The sequence below is a fragment of the Thalia democratica genome, chromosome 2 (assembly GCF_965202585.1).
Source record: "Thalia democratica chromosome 2, ktThaDemo2.hap1.1, whole genome shotgun sequence".
Classification (NCBI taxonomy): Eukaryota; Metazoa; Chordata; class Thaliacea; order Salpida; family Salpidae; genus Thalia; species Thalia democratica.
Genome location: NC_139166.1, coordinates 47,763,575 through 47,784,963, shown reverse-complemented (window position 1 = coordinate 47,784,963; position 21,389 = coordinate 47,763,575). Strand labels below are relative to the sequence as shown.

Below are 21,389 nucleotides of genomic sequence, written 5' to 3'. Positions count from 1 at the left end.
CGCCACATTTTTGAGATCTGCGGGTTATTGTAAGTCATAACACTCTTTCTGACGTAAGGTAATGACTTCTTATCATTTGGAGGTAGGTAAGGATTGTTTTGGGATTTGTGCAGTTTTTGTCGCCACCCAGTGTGTAGAAATACATTTTTCTGTCCCTGTACCTCCTTTTTCTTCTTTACGTTTTTACGCTCAAACATATTTTTCCTACGACCTCGGATGCAAAAGCTATCAAAATTTTGTGTAGACAATCCACCAACCAGAAAGGCATTTGACTCATCAGCTTTATTTTGGTGACTTTGATAATCTTTTTTACGGGACTTTATCCAGCATTGTTTACAGGCAGAACACTCAATATACCTCATATTTTTACTGCTCCAAACAAATTTATCAGTTGATTTATTACATATTCTACAAGTTATTTTACCACTTGGTTTTTTTGTGGTTTTCTTTAAGGATTTGTATACATTTGGTGTATATAATCCACTAACTAGAAGTTCATTTGACTCATCAGCATAATTTTGGTGACTTTGATTATCTTTTTTACAGGACTTTATCCAGCATTGTTTACAGGCAGAACACTCAATATACCTTATATTTTTACTACTCCAAACAAATTTATCAGTTGATTTATTACATATGCCACAAGTTATTTTACCACTTGGTTTTTGTGTGGTTTTCTTTGAGGATTTGTATGAGAAAACTGAGGCTGTAACAGCGGGTTTTGACATTGCATCACGTGCCATCTCTTTTCCTTCAATAAAACCGATTGTCTCATTGACATTTTTCTCATCTAGATTTTCCCATCCTAGCACCTCTTTACGGATATCCTCATCGGCTAAACCTGTTACCATGACATCTTTTAGGATTATGTCTGTAAAATCTATCATTTGATTACAGCCATCCTTTAGGCATTTACACGTGTACGAGCATGTACTGGCTTTTCCCTTTAAACGTGCAGCAAATGATCTAGTGTTTTCAGTCAAATCCTGTTTTGCACTAAGAAAGTCTGATCGTCGTACAACAACTGAAACAGAGATAACTGCATGCTGCTTGATCATCCTTAAAAGCTTTTGCTCACTTAAATTTACTACATCTTCATGTCCCTTCAGAAGAGCATCGCCTAAATCTTCCTCACAGCACTGGTACAGTTGACGGCCTCTTTCTACTTCTGTAATCTCCATGCTATCTTTAAAAATAGTCCACTTCTGTACAAATATATTCCAACCCTCTTCATTGCAGTCTGTCCCTATTTGAGGACGGTGCATCTTTGGAGGCTTTGGTTTTGAAGAATTTGCACAAATGTGAACGTTGTTGTGAATGATAAGCAAAGAGGCAACTACAGAAGCATCGACGTCTGGTGTTTCATATGTGCAAATCTCAAGAGGGCATTTAATCGCAAGCATTGTTGATTCAATTTAGCTAGACTTTATCATAAATAAATATATCTTTCTTTGTTGAGTTTATTCACAAACTAATTACAAGAATGATAAAGTCTGTAATACAAAACATAATTAAAACTAGGTAAATACTTATACACTTATAAACAAGTTTGTCCTACTACTTTGTGTTAATACATTTTTATCAAATTACCCAAAGCGAAGTGTTTATTTAAATCTGATGTTTTACATACCAGTTTTTTTCAATTACCATGTCAATTCTACTTGTAGACATGTCTCAATCTACATCTTAAGCTGTCACGTTTGAGAATTTTTTGTGAACTAAAAGTGTTCAGAAAAGTGATCAACTGTATCTATAAAACTACATTGCGGCCAAATTCAAAACTATTATTAAAGGTAGAATCCGACCGGATCCGGATTTCGATTTAAAATAAATATCAATCAAATCCGGATAATTTTTTAAAATTACGATCCGGCCGGATCATGATTTAAAAATCATTATCCGGATACTGGATCTGGTAAATCACTAAATCGAAATTCTTGGCCATGCCAAAGACAATAATGTCTTACTTTGAATCCGAGTCTTATTTTGAAATTTAGGATTCGGCCGAATCCGAATCCCATATTGAAAATAGGATTTGGCCGAATCTGAATCCGTAAAAGCCGGATTTGTCCGAATCGGAGTCCGAATCTTGGATTCGTTAGATCCCTAGTTTTTAGCTATCACGAAGAAAAATTAGTGAGGGGCAAAAAATAATTTTTTTAAAAACTAGTAAGGAAGTGATTTTCTTAGGTTTCTGCTAAGTGAACGATTACGAAAATGCGGAAAACCCTAATGAAGAACACTTTGTTCAGTATAAATTTAACTGTAGTATACGTATAAAATGTAGTTTTATCTTAACAACTGTAAAAATTTAATTAATGCATCTTTGTTAATTGTATTGTCAATTTTTAAGCTAAAACTTCAACTTAATGTTTTATGATTTGTTTTGTAAAAAATAATCTTTATCAATTAACTGTTTACTTACAAATTATATAAGTTTTATTCTTGGTATGCAGAAAAAGTTTGTTTTTAATATATCAGACACATAATTTCCTTTTGTATAAATCTTATGTGTTTTTTAATATACTATAGCGATGCAGTAAGTTATCATTAAAATTAGATGCTCAAAAGTTTTTTTTTAAATAAACTTATTTTATTCTATGCTTTAGTAGTTTAATTAAATATTTTTATGTATATAGTTTATGTTTTTAAAACTAATGTGTATATACGATTAGTCAAAAAACTCAATTAGTTTAGTGCTAACTTTTATACAATTTTTGGAACAAATTTTAATTTTTATAAGAACAAAAAGTTGATTTTAAATCTAACACAATTAATATATAAAACATTAACTTTAATAAAAGATTACCTTAAGCATAATACGAACAACATAATTATAAAGATCTTTTTATCAAAAAAAAACATAACAACTTGTAGTGATAATTAATAGTAATATATAAATAAATTCTATTCAGTTCACTATAAACTATAAATCGCTTTTAATAGTAAATAAATGAATTCTAAAATCGAACTATTTTATTTGAGTAGTATTCTTATACTTTATTTCCTTATAGTATTTATAAAAAAATAAGCATCTGTAAAAAACTTAGAAAGCTGAACTAATTTCAAATAATTATTTTTTTTTTAATCTTACATATGAAAGTCCAAGGCACTTGAAAAGGTTTTATGTTTTATTTAAGAATAAGCAAGACCATCTAAGTTTTACTTGCCAACACTTTTTTTTCTGTAAGTAAAATATCAAGCACAAAAAAAAGATAAATAAGTAACATTATTTTTACGGTTAGGTTTTTATAAGTCTACACAAGTAGTAAATAGTAGTCCGTCATCTTTATCCTTTATAAATACTCTTTAATTATAGATTCTTTTCTAATTTAATTGTTTTATATTTGAAAAAATTATAATTTAATTTTTTCAAATAATAGCTTATTTTAAATAAGTAAACATTTAATCTTTATGGCATATCCAATTACTTTTAAAGTATTCAGTGTAATAATTTTATTTTCTAAATATTTAAATATTTTTCACATTACTTAATAGCGAAACTTTAAAATTTTTGCTAGATAATGATAGTATTATTTATAAAAACTAATTTTATTCTAAAACTTTACGATTAAAGTGAAAAATTAAATCTACTTTTAATAGAATTACACTTTTGCTCGAGTTTGATTAAAAATTACTTGAATAATTTTTAATTAAAAAGCATTATTGTAATCATTACAAAATAAATTAATTACGGTAAAGTTACAACAGAACAATTTTAAGTCCTGTGCTTACTTACAATGTCGTAAAGTTCTTAAGTTCTGAAACTTCAACAAATTATAACAGTTATGAAACTTTAAAAAAAAGTTTTCAATCATAAATTTAACTTGGTTTTACTTCTTTAATAAACTATAAGTGAGTTTTTTTGTTGTTTATCATAAATAACAACAGTAACAAGATATTTTTGTAATATAAGAAGAATACAACTAACTTTTAATATGCTCATGAAAATTTACTTTATAGTTGTCTCAAGCTAACTGCCATTCATTTGTTTAGTTTTGAGTCTTTGTTTGCTGTATAGAGATGTAGTTAAAACATAGTTATTTAACTTTATTACTATCAAACTTTTATGCACCAAACTACAGCAACTTATTCGAAAAGATATTTAAAAGCTGCCACCAGATTAGAGGTAGTTCAATGGTAAACGGTTATTTCCAAAAATAATTAAGTACTATAAGCCTTATGAAATATTTTTATTAATAACGTAAATGAAGTTTGTTTAAATAAAAATTGTAAAAATATAGTTTAAATTGCAATAAAATAGACGTTGCAATAATACAAAAAAATAAAAGTCATTTTTCAAAGCTGATAATCTTTTTGCTTATACAAATTTTCAATGCGAATAACAAACTTACAAATCAGGTAAAAGTCTAACATTTATTTACAATAAACTGAAGAATGATACAACAACAATAAATAACAGATTTAACCAACTATTATCATAATTAGAAACTAAAGGAATAAAGCTAGTAGTTTAAATAACTATTTTTTTTACAAATTGAAAAAACAAGTAAATTTAATTATAAAGTTTATTATACAGTAAAAAGAGTGAAAACAATTGTTATAATTAGAAGCAAATCTTTAACTAAGTAAAAAATAATGACAACATATTCATTAAAAATACGCCTATAAAAATGTAACGTATATGTATAATTGCACAATGTTAGATTGAAAACTTCAAAAAAAGAAGAAGAAATACCATTTAACTAAACATTAAAGAATTAACTTTTAAACAAGTAACAAAAATTTAATGATTTAAATATAAATACTCAAATACAATTGTAAAGTAATAATATTGTCAACTACACCAACCTTTCAAACCTTAATTTTGTCTAAGTTTAAGTTTTACCTAAAAACTGAGGAAATTAGCACAATGACATAGATTGTAAAGTAATACTGGCTGGAGATATATTGCTAGTCACAGGTATAATCTTTAAAACGACGAAGAACAAAAACTGATATAATAAAAACAACACTTAAAACTACAAAGAGCAATTACAGATTTAATCTTTGGCGGTGATATCATAAACGAAGGCAATCATATACACTTAAATGCATCATCAAACTAGCAACAATTTCACTTGACTAATATTGAGGAATTTCGCTTGGAAGTTTCTTTCCTTCGTTCATAGCCACCACATTGTCTACAACCAATTTGCACATCGCCTCTCTTGCGCCGTACGTGGCCGAAGACGTGTGACACGTTACCAAGCAGTTGGTCATGCTTAGCAACGGATGGCCGACTGGTAACGGTTCCGGATCAGTGACGTCGAGTGCAGCGGAGCGAATTGTTTTATTTTTGAGAGCATTGGCAAGCGCACTGGTGTCTACTGTTTGCCCTTTATAGAATTGTATTAATAATTAACTGGTTCTTATTTATACAGTTTGTATGTATATACAAACTTAATGTTTATATAATATTATATAAAGTAAAAAAGTATTATTGTGATTAAAAAAAATGTTATCATTATGATCAACTTAGTTTAAAACAGTTAAAGTTTTTTATAGGTTTCAACAAATAATCATAAAACTATAGTTACAGACATTTTTAAAGCCTTAAGTTTGAAAATTTATTTTCAATTTTTTAAGATATATTTTTTATTGGCCATTCATAAGTATAACGTTTGAGCTAATTAAAATAGAATTAAATATTTCAAACTATGTAAGCTATTATATATAATGGATTACAAAATATTATTGAGTAGTATTTTAAAAACCATTATTAAAGTACTTTTTTTTTTTTAATTACAGCCCGTTTAGTAATAGGTATTTTAAGTATGATAAAAAAAATTTTTGATTTTGACGGTTAGCTAATTAAAAACATTATTTTGTATTAAAAGTGGCTAACTTTTCCAATCAGCGGGCCATATGATGTATCTTTTTGCATATAACTAATTGGGTTTATATAAAAATACAAAATATACTCGGACGGTTTACTTTTTAGAACTTATACTAAAAGTAAACTTTTAACTTGGCTAATAACCAAACCATTACACCATAACCATAAAACTATCGCAACAGTTTTTTATAATTAAATTTATATCATAATCGCAAATATGTTTAAAGCAAGATTTTTAGTTACATTGACAAGTATTTATAAATTTAATTAATATATAAATTCAACCTAAATCATATTACTTATTGCAGTTAGCTACATATAAAACAAAGTAAATATTTATAAAAAAAAAGTTTGTTTGAAAAAAACTCTTTTAGTTTTAAACACTTTTTAGTTTAATAAATCATAAAAACAGAAAAAAAAAGTAGCTCGGTAAGTTAAGTTTTAGTCACAAATTGCAATATTTACAAAAATAAAGTATGTACACACACTAATAAAACTAAGTTATCTTTTATTTTATAGATAATAAAAGTAATTTTAAGTTTTCTATAAATTCGAAAAAAAACTTTTAAAACAATCAAAATCTTAAAATTAATACACTGGGGCATCGATGAGGTACGCACTAAAACTAAAAAATATGTGTGAAGAACAAAACGAATGGAGTAAAATAAAAGAAAACATGATTATAATATGATTGATACTCTACATAAAGAACAATTTTTTTTTGAAGTCTAAAAAAAAAGAATACAAAGTAACAGAACTTTTCTTAAAAACTCTAAACACATATTTTTGGCTTGGTTCAACGTGTGTACCTTACCAAATTCCCTACTGTATATTATTTTAATAATTTCCTATATAGTTCAAAAAAACATAAACGTGTCAATCTATAAATAAAATCACAAAATAAGATTTCAAACTTTACATAAATTAGTGTTTTTTGTTTCAAATGATATATTTTATCACGAAAATAAATTTTTGATTTTGAGAAATTTGAATTTAAAGTAGCTGATAACTATGACTAAAACTTATTGTACATTTATACAAACTTTACTTTAAATAAGTTTAATATTAGCTTTATCAAAAACTTCTAAACGTTTTACTTGATTAATTAAAATCTAAATATAAACATGTATACCTCTAGAAACATTGATTAAAGATGCTGACGGTTTCATAAGTTTTAGCTCCTTTTCACCAATAACTTGGTAAGTTTCTGGAGTTAGACTTACGCAGACTATAACATAATCACATAAGGGTAACATTTCTGGTAGAGAAGAGTAAAATTCAGCAGAAACTGTTTGGTCATAACTCCTGTTTAAAAAAATAAGAAGAAATTAAGTTAATGGTTTTATTAGAAATGATTTTATTTTAGTGAGCTTTAAAATATTAATTTCTGGGTAGGTGTAAAATCTGCACGAGCAGACAAAATTGCACGAGGGGACTAAAATGCATGAGGGGAAGTTTTTGCATGGGTTGAACTTTTTATTTATTTTAATTTTATTTTTAATACCACTGTTACCCCTAATTCTTAATTTCGGTCAACAACTTATTATCATTATGTATTTTTGTTTATTTTTTTTTTATTATCACTGCTACCCCTAAACCTTACCCTCGGTAGCTTTTTTCTTTTTTATTAACTTGTTTTTATTTATTCATTTTTCTTATTTATTTAATAATAACTCTTATTAGTTTTTCTATTTTCTATTTTACTATCACTGTTACCCTTACCCTTGGACAGTAACTTCTTTTTCTGTTTTTTTTTTTTTTTTTTTTAGTTTTTTTCTGTTTATTTTTAAACTCTCGTGCAAAACTGAACCTTAGTGCAAAATTGTCTTCGTGCGATTTTGTTCCATCGTGGAAATTTGTCTTTGTGCAATTTTGATCCGTTCCCTTAATTGTTAGCTGTTTAACTCTTCTGTAGGCTTTTATTGTAAATTTTATTAGCACTAGACTTCATTGTCATACCGTAAATAGCAGTCAAGACAACAGACTGACACTAACTTTGTTCTTGTAAGTACTCTTAATGTATAAATAATCACAAAGAGCTTGACTATCTACTAAAGGGCATAGAGAACCCAACATTTTTTTTACAAAAAATAACGTTAGACAATATATGAAAGTTATAATTTATACTATAAGAACCGTTTCCCTAAAAATATTATTAGATAACTTTTGAGATATCGTTAGTTGTGTAAAAATGTCCGATACAATATTAAAAGAGGATAAAGGAAAATACGGATGGAGATAAATTTTTTATTGCCAATTTTCTCAGCATCTTTAAAAATTCACTAAAAATTTATCTTTACCTTCATTTTTTTAGTCAATTAACCTTAAATTTTCAAGAAATGTTCCTTACATTAATAGAAAAATCATATTGGTGGAATTAAAAAAATATTAGTTTAAGAATTTTATGACCAAAAAAAAACAACTTAAAAATCAAAAATTATCAAAAAAAAAGTAAAACAATAGAAATATTTATTATTTATATAAGATTAAACTAAGAAAGTTTCAAAAATATTGCTTAAAAAATGTAGGAGAAGATAGATAGATTTTGAATGAAATAGTCTTTCTTTTATTTTTGCCATTTTACTTTGGTGTTTCAATAAGAAACCTCTTGAGATTTCTGACATTGTACGCTCATATCTCAAAAACTAATTCGAATTTTACCAAACAGTAAAAACCAACTGCTAGCTTAGTTAAAGATCTTTAAGATGAGATCAATATGTAAAAAAATGCCTGGATATATAAAACAACAAAATATTTATATAGGATCATCCAAATATCATTCTAGATCTAGAAGTAAATCTGCTTTAAGATATTTAAAATATTTTATAACTATCCTTAGATTTTTATAAAAAATTAAAACTGCTCTGAGTGTCCCTGAAATTTTCTAGAACTTCAAAATATCCTGGTTTTCCCTGAGTGTGTGTGTGACAACCCTGTAATTACAATAACATTTTAACAACACAAACAACAGTAAATTGTTATTTAATCTGAATATATAAAAATACTTAGATGCTATTGTTAAACCTTTTAATATATATTTACTGCATATCCTCAGAAACGTTACGGCAGAATAACAAAGTTTAAAAACTCATTTTTTTATAAAAACAACAAAAGAATATATTAATGTTAATAAGTAATTAATGAGATTAATAAAAATAGAAAAACAATCAACGCAAAAAAAAAACTAACTATAATAGATACAAAAAAAATGGTAACTTAATTAAACAAAAAAAGACACTTTATAATCAAAATATTTTTGTTCACACAATTTCCGTTTGTTTTAAAATATTTGATATAGCCTCTAATCTCACTAGGTCAACTACATTTTTGCAATGGCTAACAACTCTAAATCTCAATAGCATATATAGTTATTTGCACAATATGTGTTATCAATTAAATTTCTGAAACAAAGAAAATTAAAGATATATGGGTGAAAAATGCTTATCCATTGAAATTGATTACGAGAGTTATTAAGCTACATGATGAAAATGTGAGCAACCTTAGTTGTTTGGACCAGGTAAGTTTCCTGCGGTTCTTAAACTATCATATTTTGGTTAAATACCACAGTTATTTGAGAAGAAAGTACAAGATCTCACACATACAACTTACAATCAGATAAAACCCAGAGTAGTACTTGTTTTAAACCCAGATCTAATATTGGAGCTCAAACACCCAATACCTTACCTAGATAAAAGTTGTGTCATACATAGATTTAACTGCTTCTGCAAATTATTAGTTAGACTTCCAGGCATCTCAAAATAAAAGTAGAAGAACATTTACTTAAACATGTATTAAATTTCATAAAAGAAAAGACTTACATAAAGACAAGCAGTTCAAATGCTGCAAAAAGATCAATGATAGCGTAACATGTAATTAATAACACATATTGCACAAATAAATATATGCTGTTGAGATTTAGAGTTGTTAGCCATTGCAGTAATGTAATTGACCTAGTGAGATTAGAGGCTATAGCAATATTTTTAAACAAACTGGAATTGTGTAAATAAAAATATTTTTATTATAAAGTGTCTTTTTTGTTTAATTAAGTTACTATTTTCTTTGTATGTATTATAGTTGGTTTAATTTTTGCATTGATTGTTTTTCTACTTTTATTAATCTTATTAATGACTAATTAGCATTAATATATTCTTTGTTGTTATTTCTGATTAAATGTTTTTAAACTTTGTCATTCTGCAGTAACGTTTCTGAGGATATGCAGCTTTATATATTAAAATATTTAACAATAGCACCTGAGTATTTTTTTTTTAATAATTCGATTAAATAAAATTTTATTTAAAAATAATATAAAGTGCAACAACTTTTTAGTTCTTCCAGAATATAGAATTTTCATGCCGCAGGCAAAAGCTCTTTTAGCTATAGTAAAGCCAATATTTCCCATTCCAACAATTCCAAGATTTTTTTCGTCAACCCCAATACAAACCTTGTTTTTTAGGAAAGGCTTTGAAGATTTGCAGTAGATTATATCTGAAATAAAATATCTGTTGTTACTCTTAATTTTTGTGCATCAGCTTAACCAATTTAAAAATAAGTTTAAAACTATTTTTATTTCTAAAAATATTTTTTTGTTGAACTAAAAACTGTTAGTAAAGTTTATAAGCAATTCATATATTAAACGTATTCATTAAGTTTTCAAAAAAAAAATCATGGTTGAAAAAACAAAATCAAGTAAGTTTTTAAATGTAAATTAAGAAAGTCTGGATTTTCAAAGAACATTATATTTGAAGTTAATTTTACTATTTTTTATGATAGATTTTAAAATTCCTCCAAACTTTATATAACTATTATTACTAAATACAATAAAAATATTCTCATTTAATAATCTCTTGTACACAAGACTTTTTCTTTAATTGTTTACTATGCACAGATTCGGCTGAAGCTAAGGTTCTTTTTTCTATTACTTTTAATAACAGTTTATTAATCAAGTTTGTTGTACTTTCTCTACCCAAAACTAAAGTTTTATATAATAAAGTTTACTTTTGAAATTTTTTTGTATAATTTTATACATTTTATAATACTAATGATAACACAATGGAAAATATTTGCTATAAAGAGTATTAAACTAAGTGCAGCAACAACATTTTAGTAGACGAAAATGATAAGATAGCAAGCTCTTTTTAATTTTACTAATCGGCTAGAACGCTAGATTATGTTTTAATTCACTCAAAAGTTTAAACATTTTCAACTTCCTTAAACATCTTTTCTGGACGCAAACTTAGTACAATAACAAGTTAATTCAAAACAATTTATTTAATGAAATATCTTTACACAAATTCAATTTTCCCTATTATTGTGCATCACATAATAAAACCACTGTTAAATTTTTTTTATATGTTATAAAATAAAAATAAAAAACTCCTAAAAAGTACTAAAAAAGATCAAAAAAAAAAAAAGGTTTGTATGTTTTAAAACTTTGAAGAAATAGTCAGACTTGAATTTTTGCAACTGATTAAGCTTTCAATTAAACTTGGCCACACGTTAATGATGTCATACAGAGCAACTGCATTAAACTCAGTTATTTTTTTTACTCAAATTGTTTATTTAATTTTTTTTTCAGATCAAACATAGGATTTGCAACAACAATAAAGTACAAACTAGAGTCAGTATTAATCCACATCCCCTATTACTTAATTGCACATTGCCCAGGCATAATAATAACATATATACTTTGTATATTACTTTCATAACATTTCTATACTTTTATAAAAATAAATAAGTATTATCATAATCAATTTTATATGTAATTAAAATTTGGTCAAGAACAAGGCAATAAATTGTCAAGGGAAATCCAGTGTTTACTGTTTTTTTTGCAATCATGCAAAAAAGCATTTGAATAACTAAATATGTTTACAAAACAATAAATAATATGTGTACAAAACAGTAGAATAAGTAATCTACCTTCTGTAAAATTTCTTGCAACTGCTAAAATAAGTAGCAAAGCATGATTTGCACAAGCATCATTTAAAACATTTGGGGTATTAGACACTTTAATTCCTTTTAGTTTGAGCATTTTAGTGTCAAGGTTGTTGTACCCAGCTCCAAAATTTGCTACCAACTTTAAATGAGGCAATTTGTTTACTAAATCTTCTGTTATCTGAGTAATTTAATAAAACATTTCATTATATTTCAATAAAAAATAGTTTTTAAATTAGATGTTCAGAGTACAAAAAAGCATTTAAAAAAAAAATAATCAAGTTGTAAATAAAAGTCTAAAATAAACGTTTGAGTTACACTTATAAAGAACTTTTAATATTCAGCAATTTTTGTAAAAAAAAATTAAAATTTTTCTTATGATCTTTAAAAGTTTATTTTTCAACAACTAAAGAAAAATTAGTTTTGTATTGTTTTTAACCAGGACATATGATATCAAGAAGTTTTTTTTAAGTAGTTTTCAAACTGTTTACTAATTTTTTTTAAAGGTTACAAATAAAAAGTGTCTTTCAACAAAAATAAAAATTTATAGACAAAATATTTGGGAAAAAACTTAAAAATTTTAAAAATTTTACAAAACGTTGAAGAGAAGTTTGCTTTATAAAAATATTGTAGTTCATCTATAAGTAAACAGTAGGGAGTAATGAATTATAGTAGTTTTTTTTTTTTGTAGCTTGAAAGTAATTTAAAACTCTATAAATTACTAACATAAAATAGAAAAGCTAAAATTTAAACATCATATACAATATAAAGTTAAGTGTTGATTTTTTTAAGTATACTAAAACTAAATCTTGTAAATAATATTTTATAAAATATAAACAAAGTACTAAAACAAAGAAAATTACGAATTGATGGCAACTATTTTTTTACAAATTTTTTAAAATTTTTTATATCTTTAACTGTTTTTTAAAAATACAAGTTTTTATTTTTTTTAGGAGAAAGTTAAATTTAAGGTTAAATCTTGTTTTTAATTTATAAATTACTGAAAAAATACTGTAAGGCTACTTGTTCATATTTCTTTGTTTTTATTTGAAGTTAAATGGCTACCCTAATATTATGCTAAAATAAGTATTACATTCATGTATAAAAGAAAAGCTTAGTTTTGCTTTGATTGAATTAAAGTCTGTTGTCTTATTACTATTTTAAAATTTATTTTTACTTTTTAACTGTTTCTATAAAGTGTCTATTTTATCCAAAGATTAACTCAAATCATTACAAAATTAAAAAACTGAACGTGTAAAAAAATTTATTATTATTATTTACAAAGTTAACTGAATTACAACTTTATCTTAAGACATAGAGTCCACAAAAGTAAAATGTATGAAAATATTTTTAGCTATACTCAAATACTTCAATTTTATTTATCTTAATTTTTTAATAATTTTGTATATTTTTTATCTAAAAAAATATATTCTAAACTATTGTCAACTTATTAAGTTTTAAAAAAATTGTACAACAGTATTAAAATACTATGTAACAGGAAAATATTAATTATGTTTTGTATACATTTACTATTTCATTAAGTTTTTACCTTTGGTTGTCCATGAAAAACTAAAATTGATTCAATTTTGCAATCTTTGTATTTGTCTGGATTTTCTACAAAATCTTTTATCCACACAACAGAAAGGTGCTTTTTTATTATTTTTAATAAATATTCAGGTTCTTCTTCGTATTCACTTTTCATTGACTGCATAAGAACAGTTGGTAGGTTATTACTTTTATTCATTGTGAATGATAACTTTCTTTACTGTGTTCTTTTTGATGCTTTAACAATTGCAGTGCTTTTAAGCAAAATGTATGTATTATAAACAAATACTACAAAAAAATTAAAATAACCATGTGTGGAAATACTTAAATGCCATACAGAGAAAGTACAGCTACTGTAATCGTGTTTATCACTCTTAATTAGTAACGGTAATGAATTTTAGACGGGAACATATTCTACGTTGACCATTTATTGAAAATAAGGAAAAAACAAAGAATCTAAATAATAAGATAAATTAATTAAAAAGCAATCTTAAACAACTAAATCAATTACAAGGCGATACACATTAAAGCAATAGCTTATATATATTGTATATTGAACGACAAAAAACGCTCAAAAAGTTTGATCAAAGGACATGGTGCACAAAAAAAAAACTTTTCGGTTATCGAGTCATACACCACAACAGTTTACAGTCATGTCCAGGAAATATACAGGACATATACAGGCAGTAGTCAACTTTTTAAATGCATTACAAAAACTTTCTTCAGTAAAAGAAGTACACTTATCCGGACGCTCACTTATCCGGACAATTTTGGTCACAAGAAAATTCAAAACATTTACGAGCATAAAGTTATTGTTATAGGAAAATTTATTAATTTTTCAAAAAATATAAAACTTTAATGTCAATTATTTTCCTTATCTTAAAAGCTATCTAAAATTTTTTTTTTTTATTTTAGAGAACGCACCTTTGCCTTTAATTTAAAAAAAAAATTATTTAATTTGGGGTTGGAATTATTTCATGGGGTCCCTCCAAAAATAAAGGTTTTTTTTCGTTTTTTTTCATCAAATGGTATTAGAACCAAAAATAAATATTTTTTTTTTAATTTTTTTTTTTGATTTCCCTTAGTTTGCATGTTATAAAAACTCTTAAATAGTTATTTTATAAATAATGTTAATATCTTTTACGATTTGGCCCAAAATCAAAATGTAGTATATTACACTATCATTTGCCTTGGCCATTTCCTAAATAAAAAATTGATAAAAGGAAAAAAAAAGTTAATAAGAATGTGAATTACATCAAACTAAATTAAAATAAAATAATTTTATTAAATTTGTTGTATATTCACATTCTTATTAACTTTTTTTTTCCTTTTATCAATTTTTTATCTAGGAAATGGCCAAGGCAAATGATAGTGTAATATACTACATTTTGATTTTGGGCCAAATCGTAAAAGATATTAACATTATTTATAAAATAACTATTTAAGAGTTTTTATAACATGCAAACTAAGGGAAATCAAAAAAAAAATTTAAAAAAAATATTTATTTTTGGTTCTAATACCATTTGATGAAAAAAAACGAAAAAAAACCTTTATTTTTGGAGGGACCCCATGAAATAATTCCAACCCCAAATTAAATAATTTTTCTCTTAAATTAAAGGCAAAGGTGCGTTCTCTAAAATAAAAAAAAAAAATTTTAGATAGCTTTTAAGATAAGGAAAATAATTGACATTAAAGTTTTATGTTTTTTGAAAAATTAATAAATTTTCCTATAACAATAACTTTATGCTCGTAAAACATTTTCAATATGTATCAATTACTAAAACTTTTGTCTGGTACAAAAATTTAAGCTTTCATGCTGTGAGAAAATTTTAAGTGGTTTTATAAGTTCTACAAACGTCTATTTTTTCTTATTTTAGTAAAACTTTAAATAAAAACTTTCAATAAAAACTAGTTTTTCAGGAGTGATATGTTTCCGTTAAATTGACTTTAAACTTAGTCATAGTTTCGTTAAATTTAATTTATAATTTATCTAAAAAAAAATTAATCTAAATTTAAAATTAATAGTTAGGGTAGGTGGAATTACAAATGACGAATTTTACTTGCTTGACCCTCAAAAAACGTATTTAGTTGCAGGGGATTAGTAAGTCCGATGTTTTTTTACCATAGAAAAAATAAATTAATTAACCTAAAATTTAGCTTTTATTACTTATCATTCTATTACATATTACATACAATTTATTATGCATTGCATTATATGCAGCAATTACATTATTACTGAAATGATTGATTTTTTGTACTTTTCCGGAATTTTGGTTATCCGGACATGTCTACAGTAAAATCTTGCCCAACGTGTCCGGATAAGTGAATAAGCACTGTACTGCTAAATTTTGTTTTAAATAATAATTCAATTAAGTTTCGATAAAAGTTGAAAACAAAATCTAAGTATTTTACTTTTAGCGGTACAAATTAGTTATTTTAATATAAAAACTAATACTTATGTAATTTTTTATAGTTTTGAAAAACTGTTATTTATTAAGAACTCAAAAGAAAACTTTAATTTAATTAAGTCTTAAAACGTAAAATAAACACAACAATCTCTTGTTATTTATTTTTTGAGTGTAAAATAAAGATAAATTGTCTAAACAAAAAAATCTACTCAATCATAAATGTAAGTATAAGTATAAAATAAAATAATAATAATACATTGTTTAACGATCGTTTTGAATTTGGTTTTTACCATTGATATCTTTTTCAGAAATTCTGAAAGTTTATTGCATTGATGATGACAAACTTACGAGTGTTTACTACATAATTTATCTTAAGAACGTACAATATAAAGTTTTTATATATATGGTGTATTTATAAAAGCCTTAAAAAACAAAATACAAATTACAAATATTTGCTTTTGTTATAAAATATACTGTTCAACAAAGAACTTAATAATTCTAATTTATAAACAGGTAAAATTCGAATAATAAACACAAACTATTTTCATTAGTTTTTTCAATAGTCATCTATATACTGCTTCCAACATATTTTATTTTTAGTTACTTATGATCCAGAAATTATCACATAATTACTTTAATACTGATTAATTTTATCAACTGCAGGTAAAAAACTAAACTAGTACACAACATTTTTTGCAACTAAATACAATTATGAAGTTAGCAGTAAAGCAATAAGACAACTTTTTTTGCATTGAAGGCAACTGAAACAATAACTTAGGGAGCTAAATAGTTACTACAAACTTTCAAACTAACTTCTATGTCATAATACTCATACATTTTATAATTTCTCGAACTTAAACTTTAAAACTGCAACTATTACAGATTATATCTCATTAGTTACATAATCTCTAATTAAAAACCTTGAAGAACTAATTACCTTACGACGGAAAAGAAATATAAATAAAAATGACAGAAATAAACGAAAAAGTTATTCAATTCTTAATAGAAACGTGGAAAAAGAGCTATTTGGATAATAATCTGCTATTTTTAAAAACTGGTGTGAAAAAAAAACTGGTGTTTTAAGAAAATTTTTGGACTATCAGAAAATTTTTTGGCTAATAATAACTGCGCGTACATATACCCAGTACTCACTATGGAAAACCCAGAAGATAACTCCAGATATTATGTTAATTTGTAGCATTCAAGAAATTCCGACAAAAACTACACAAACAGTTGGAAAGACTTACCTAAGCAGATTGATGCTCAATTTCATATTGGAACCAGTAAGTGTGAGATACTGCAAAATTATTATAATTGAATGCTGCAAAGACTCGAAAAGTTATCTAGAAGATTTGGAAACTCGGAAAACTTCATTTTTTGAAAAAAATACACTTTAAGTACTGTTGATGTAATAAACCAGTAACCGGCTTTATCGATAAATCTAGTGACTAAGCTCTACAAAAAGCTCTAAAATTGTGTTCTATTTTTATAAACAAATAATTGACTACATAGTCAAAGTGTGTAAATTATCACTTCGAAATATTTTTACAGTTTTCAAGAAAAATACTTTAAACAAAAGCACGGTATAATAACAGGAGACAAGAAATATGTGGTGATAGCAAATATTTGATTGCACTATATAATTGTTAGAGCAACAAAACTAAATGAAGCACTTGTGGTTAGACGTTTTATTTAGATATAATTATTGGGAACGGGTCACTTTTGCACGAGGGAAATTATTTACACGAAGAAATTTTTTCACGAAGGGTCACTTTTTCACGAAGGGACACTTTTGCACGGTGACGTTTTTACACGAGGGTCACTAAAACACGAGGGGACACTTTTGCACGGCGTCACTTTTGCAAGCAGGGTCACTTTTGCACGAGTGGACAGTTTTGCACGGAGACGTTTTTGAACGAGCTTTTTTTACCACGAGGGGACACTTTTGCACACAGAGTCACTTGTGCACATCAATATTTTTGCACGATGAAAATTTTTCACGGCAGCATTTTTGTACTACAACATTTTTGCATGACGTTACATTTTTATTATGACATATTTTCACTGCGACATTTTGGCACGATGACTTTTTTGCACGGAACTTCACTTTTGCATGCAGTCCGATTAAATGTTTTTTAGCTAATACCGAATCTGTAACATAAAAAAAAACTGAATACTAAAATTTGATAACAGACTAATATTAAAGATAAAAAACCAAAGATTAAAATTTTTAAACAGCAAAAATTAATGTTAAAAAAAAAACTTAAAGATAAAACATTATCAATAAAACAAAGTTTATCAAAAAGTTTTTAGTAAAGTTAACTTTCCATTCAAGCTAACAATATTTTTTGCTGTATATATTTATTTCATTGCTAATACACTTTGTTTTTTAATTTAAAACAGGGTTTCCAAACAAATAGGCTAGTTTGAAAATTTGAAAAACTTACACTAGGTTAAACCTGTTTTAGACATTTTTGAAAACTTAGGTGTGTGTGTAAAATTTCTATTTAAAATTACTTGGAATAAACCTTGGAATTCTCAGAACAGTTTTTGTGACTGTTGTGTAGTTTAATAAAATTTATTTTTACTAGTCTTTTTACACATTATATACTTTTTTTGCTTTCAAAGTTGTAACTATGTGAAAGACTAATTAATTACTAATTAGGAACTTAATTTAAGTATTTAAGCATTAATTTTGTTAGAAAATTGGTTTTATTTTTTTTAGAATACAAATAGTTACTAATTTCTTTTAGTTAACTAGTTACTCAATTTTAAAAGAGTGAAATATATCTAAATAGCAAAAACTGTTTTCAACAGTTTATACTTTGTTAAATTAGAAAAACTGGTAGATAATATAAAAAAATTATAAAAGAGGCTTGTACCTGTTTTTTAGGATCGGTTTTTACAAAGAGTTAGGTTGTAAGTAAAGTAAACGATATATTAAATCAAACTAATTAACAGTTTAAGATAGTTCAAAGTTTATTAAGACTTAAGTATATTACTCTAGGTAAATTTTATTTTATTAAATATTTATAATTTAAACAAGCATTCTATGTGTAGCAAAAAGTAATTTACAATAATAAATGTAATAAAAGCTTTTATAAGTGTGACTAAAATTAAAACCAAAAGATTATTTAAAAGTCACTAAAATTAAAACTGCAGCCCGCAAAGATTTTAGAGTTGAAACTTGGCCCGCGGGCACCATTTGCCTGCCGACCCCTCGGTTATAACCACAAGAAAAATATAAAAATCCTTAACATTAATGACGCATTCAAAGTCGCTTTCATTGAACAACCAAGTTTTCAGAACCTAAACTACAAAGAATAATTTTGGATGAATAAACTCAAATCAAATATAAATTTACCTAAAACACCATACAGTGATTTATAAAAAGTATAATAGTAAAAGTACAATTTAGTAAGATGTTGCTATATTTTTAAACTTTTTTTTTTATCATGTATATAAGTTTACTGTTGTATTATATGTTTATACTTGTACCACTTTTTATTAGATGTACATTGATTTTTCTAAAAAAGTATCTAAATTTGCCATAAATGTTTTTTGCAGTTATTATTTGTTTAATATAGTAAATTTAATTTTAGTTGAATTGTTAGCTTTTTGTTTATGTTTTAAATGTGTTGGTTTTTTATAGTTTTTTTTAATGTTGTTTTTGTTTTTCACAGCAGTTTGAACCAGTGATAATTTCAATAAATTATTAAAGCTTTGAACAATAGTTTGGTTTATTTTTCATTGGACAGATGAGCTCAAGTAGCAATTTTGAACTGATACATAATTAAGTACAATTGTCTGAAATAAAAAATAATCGGACTTAATTTTTGACCCCAGTTACGGCTTAATTTGAATTTAAATTGTTTGATATATGTTTTTGATTATAAATTTTCAAAATAAAACAAACATTTTCTATCCATAAACTTAAACTTTACTATAATAGTTAATTTAAACTAAGTATATCATAATTAACACAAACAAATTAAACTATGCCAAAACACACAAATTAATTTAACTATGAAATCTTTTTTTTCTGTATTATAAGTAACCTGCAATTATGTTTTTAATAAGCTTAGAGAGCTGCCGCAATTTAAAAGAAAAAAAAACTAATTTGAGTGAAAATAAAAATTAACTTAATTTAAGCTAGCCTGAGTTAACAAATAGTATTTAAACAAAAAAAAATATGTATCATATTGTAAGTTTTTTTTACAAATTTCATGTAAAATTTTTTTTATTAAATCTGCATATTTTTGAACACAAAATGCTGTGTTACAAAAAATATAACTTGTTATTTTTAATGTGTAGAAACAAAATTTAGGTAGACTAACAAGAAATTGTACTTTTTTAAAGTTAGTTAATGAAAAATGCCATTTTTGGTTCACTAGTGTTCTAATATTAAGTTTTAAGTGTTTTGTTAATTTTTTTTGTACTATAAAAAATCTATAGTGTTTAAGTTCTGAAAATATTGTCCCTGCACGATATGCTTTTGTGATATTTTTAACGTAAGTATAATAAAGGTAAACAAATAAAAAAGATTATTAAGTTGTTCCTTTATAAACCACTACTATTTTACTAGGTTAAATCTAAACTAAATGATGTTTTTTAAAACAGAGTATTAAGTTTTTTGATACTTTCATTTATATAGATAATAAAATTTAAAAGCTATGGTTTTTTATTTAAAGTGAAAAAATATACTATTTATGAATTTTTTAGGAAAGTTATAAAGCAGGGGTCGGCAAACTGCGGCCCGCGAGCACGTTACTTTTTTGAATGGAATGCGGCCCGCGAAAGAAAATTTTGCGGCCCGCGAGCATGTAAATGTGGCCCGCTGAGCAAAAATATATCTTAAATTAAATTTGTTTGATTAATTTAGTTTTAAGTCCCTGTATAACATTATTAAAACAATTAAAAGACTTTACTTATTTAGTTTTAAAATGTGAAAAAGGCAGGTTAGTTAATTCCACTAGTTTTTTTCTCAATTTCATAATAACTTTATTCTTACAAAAGCAAATTATTTCTAAAAAAAAAGAGTATAAAAAGTGCTTTAGAATAGTAAGATAATTACATTATACCTATTTTGTAAATAAACTAAATGTAAATGTTTTCCCTTTTGTACAAAAGTAATGCACAGTAATTAACTAAAATGTCATTTCTTTACAGTTTAGTTCTTTTTTACATGTTTTTTATACCTAAGTTCTTATTACAGATGTTTTATTACTAAATGTTATATTTTAGTGTGCACAAAAACATTTAAAATAAGATAGTAAAAAAATATGGTCAATTTTATTTTGATTTTGACACCTTTAATTTTTTAGAAGTTTTCTTTGCATTTTAAATTAATTCCTATGCAAACCAATGTACTAAGATGCTCACATTTTAAACCACTTTTTATTTAATACTTAAGGAGATAAACTTTAGTTTATGCGTAATCTTGTAACATTATGGTTTCTACATGATTTTTTTCTAAGTGTGTACTGAGACATTTTAAACAATATATATGACATAAGTTAAAAAGGTTTTTGTTAGGTACACTTTTTGATTTTTCAAACAATGTTTTTTGGCAAAATAAATTAGTTTTTATGCGTTGCATACTAATATAAACAGTTGCTGTTTTTTGAAACTACCTATTTAATTCAAACTAGATTGAGAAATAGTAA

General features: G+C 25.4%; 1 protein-coding gene across 1 annotated transcript; it reads right to left on the bottom strand.

The window, feature by feature from the left end:
* Nucleotides 1–4,545: 4,545 nt before the first annotated feature.
* LOC145829171 (putative 2-ketogluconate reductase) lies at nt 4,546–13,543 on the bottom strand. Its single transcript, XM_082936892.1, has 5 exons — nt 13,320–13,543; nt 11,756–11,951; nt 10,159–10,324; nt 6,972–7,144; nt 4,546–5,339 (listed from the first exon to the last, which is right to left on the bottom strand). Exons 1-5 carry the CDS (start codon nt 13,512–13,514, stop codon nt 5,086–5,088), a joined length of 984 nt encoding a protein of 327 aa, XP_082793018.1. The 5' UTR covers nt 13,515–13,543; the 3' UTR covers nt 4,546–5,085.
* Between the last annotated feature and the right edge of the window lie 7,846 nt (nt 13,544–21,389).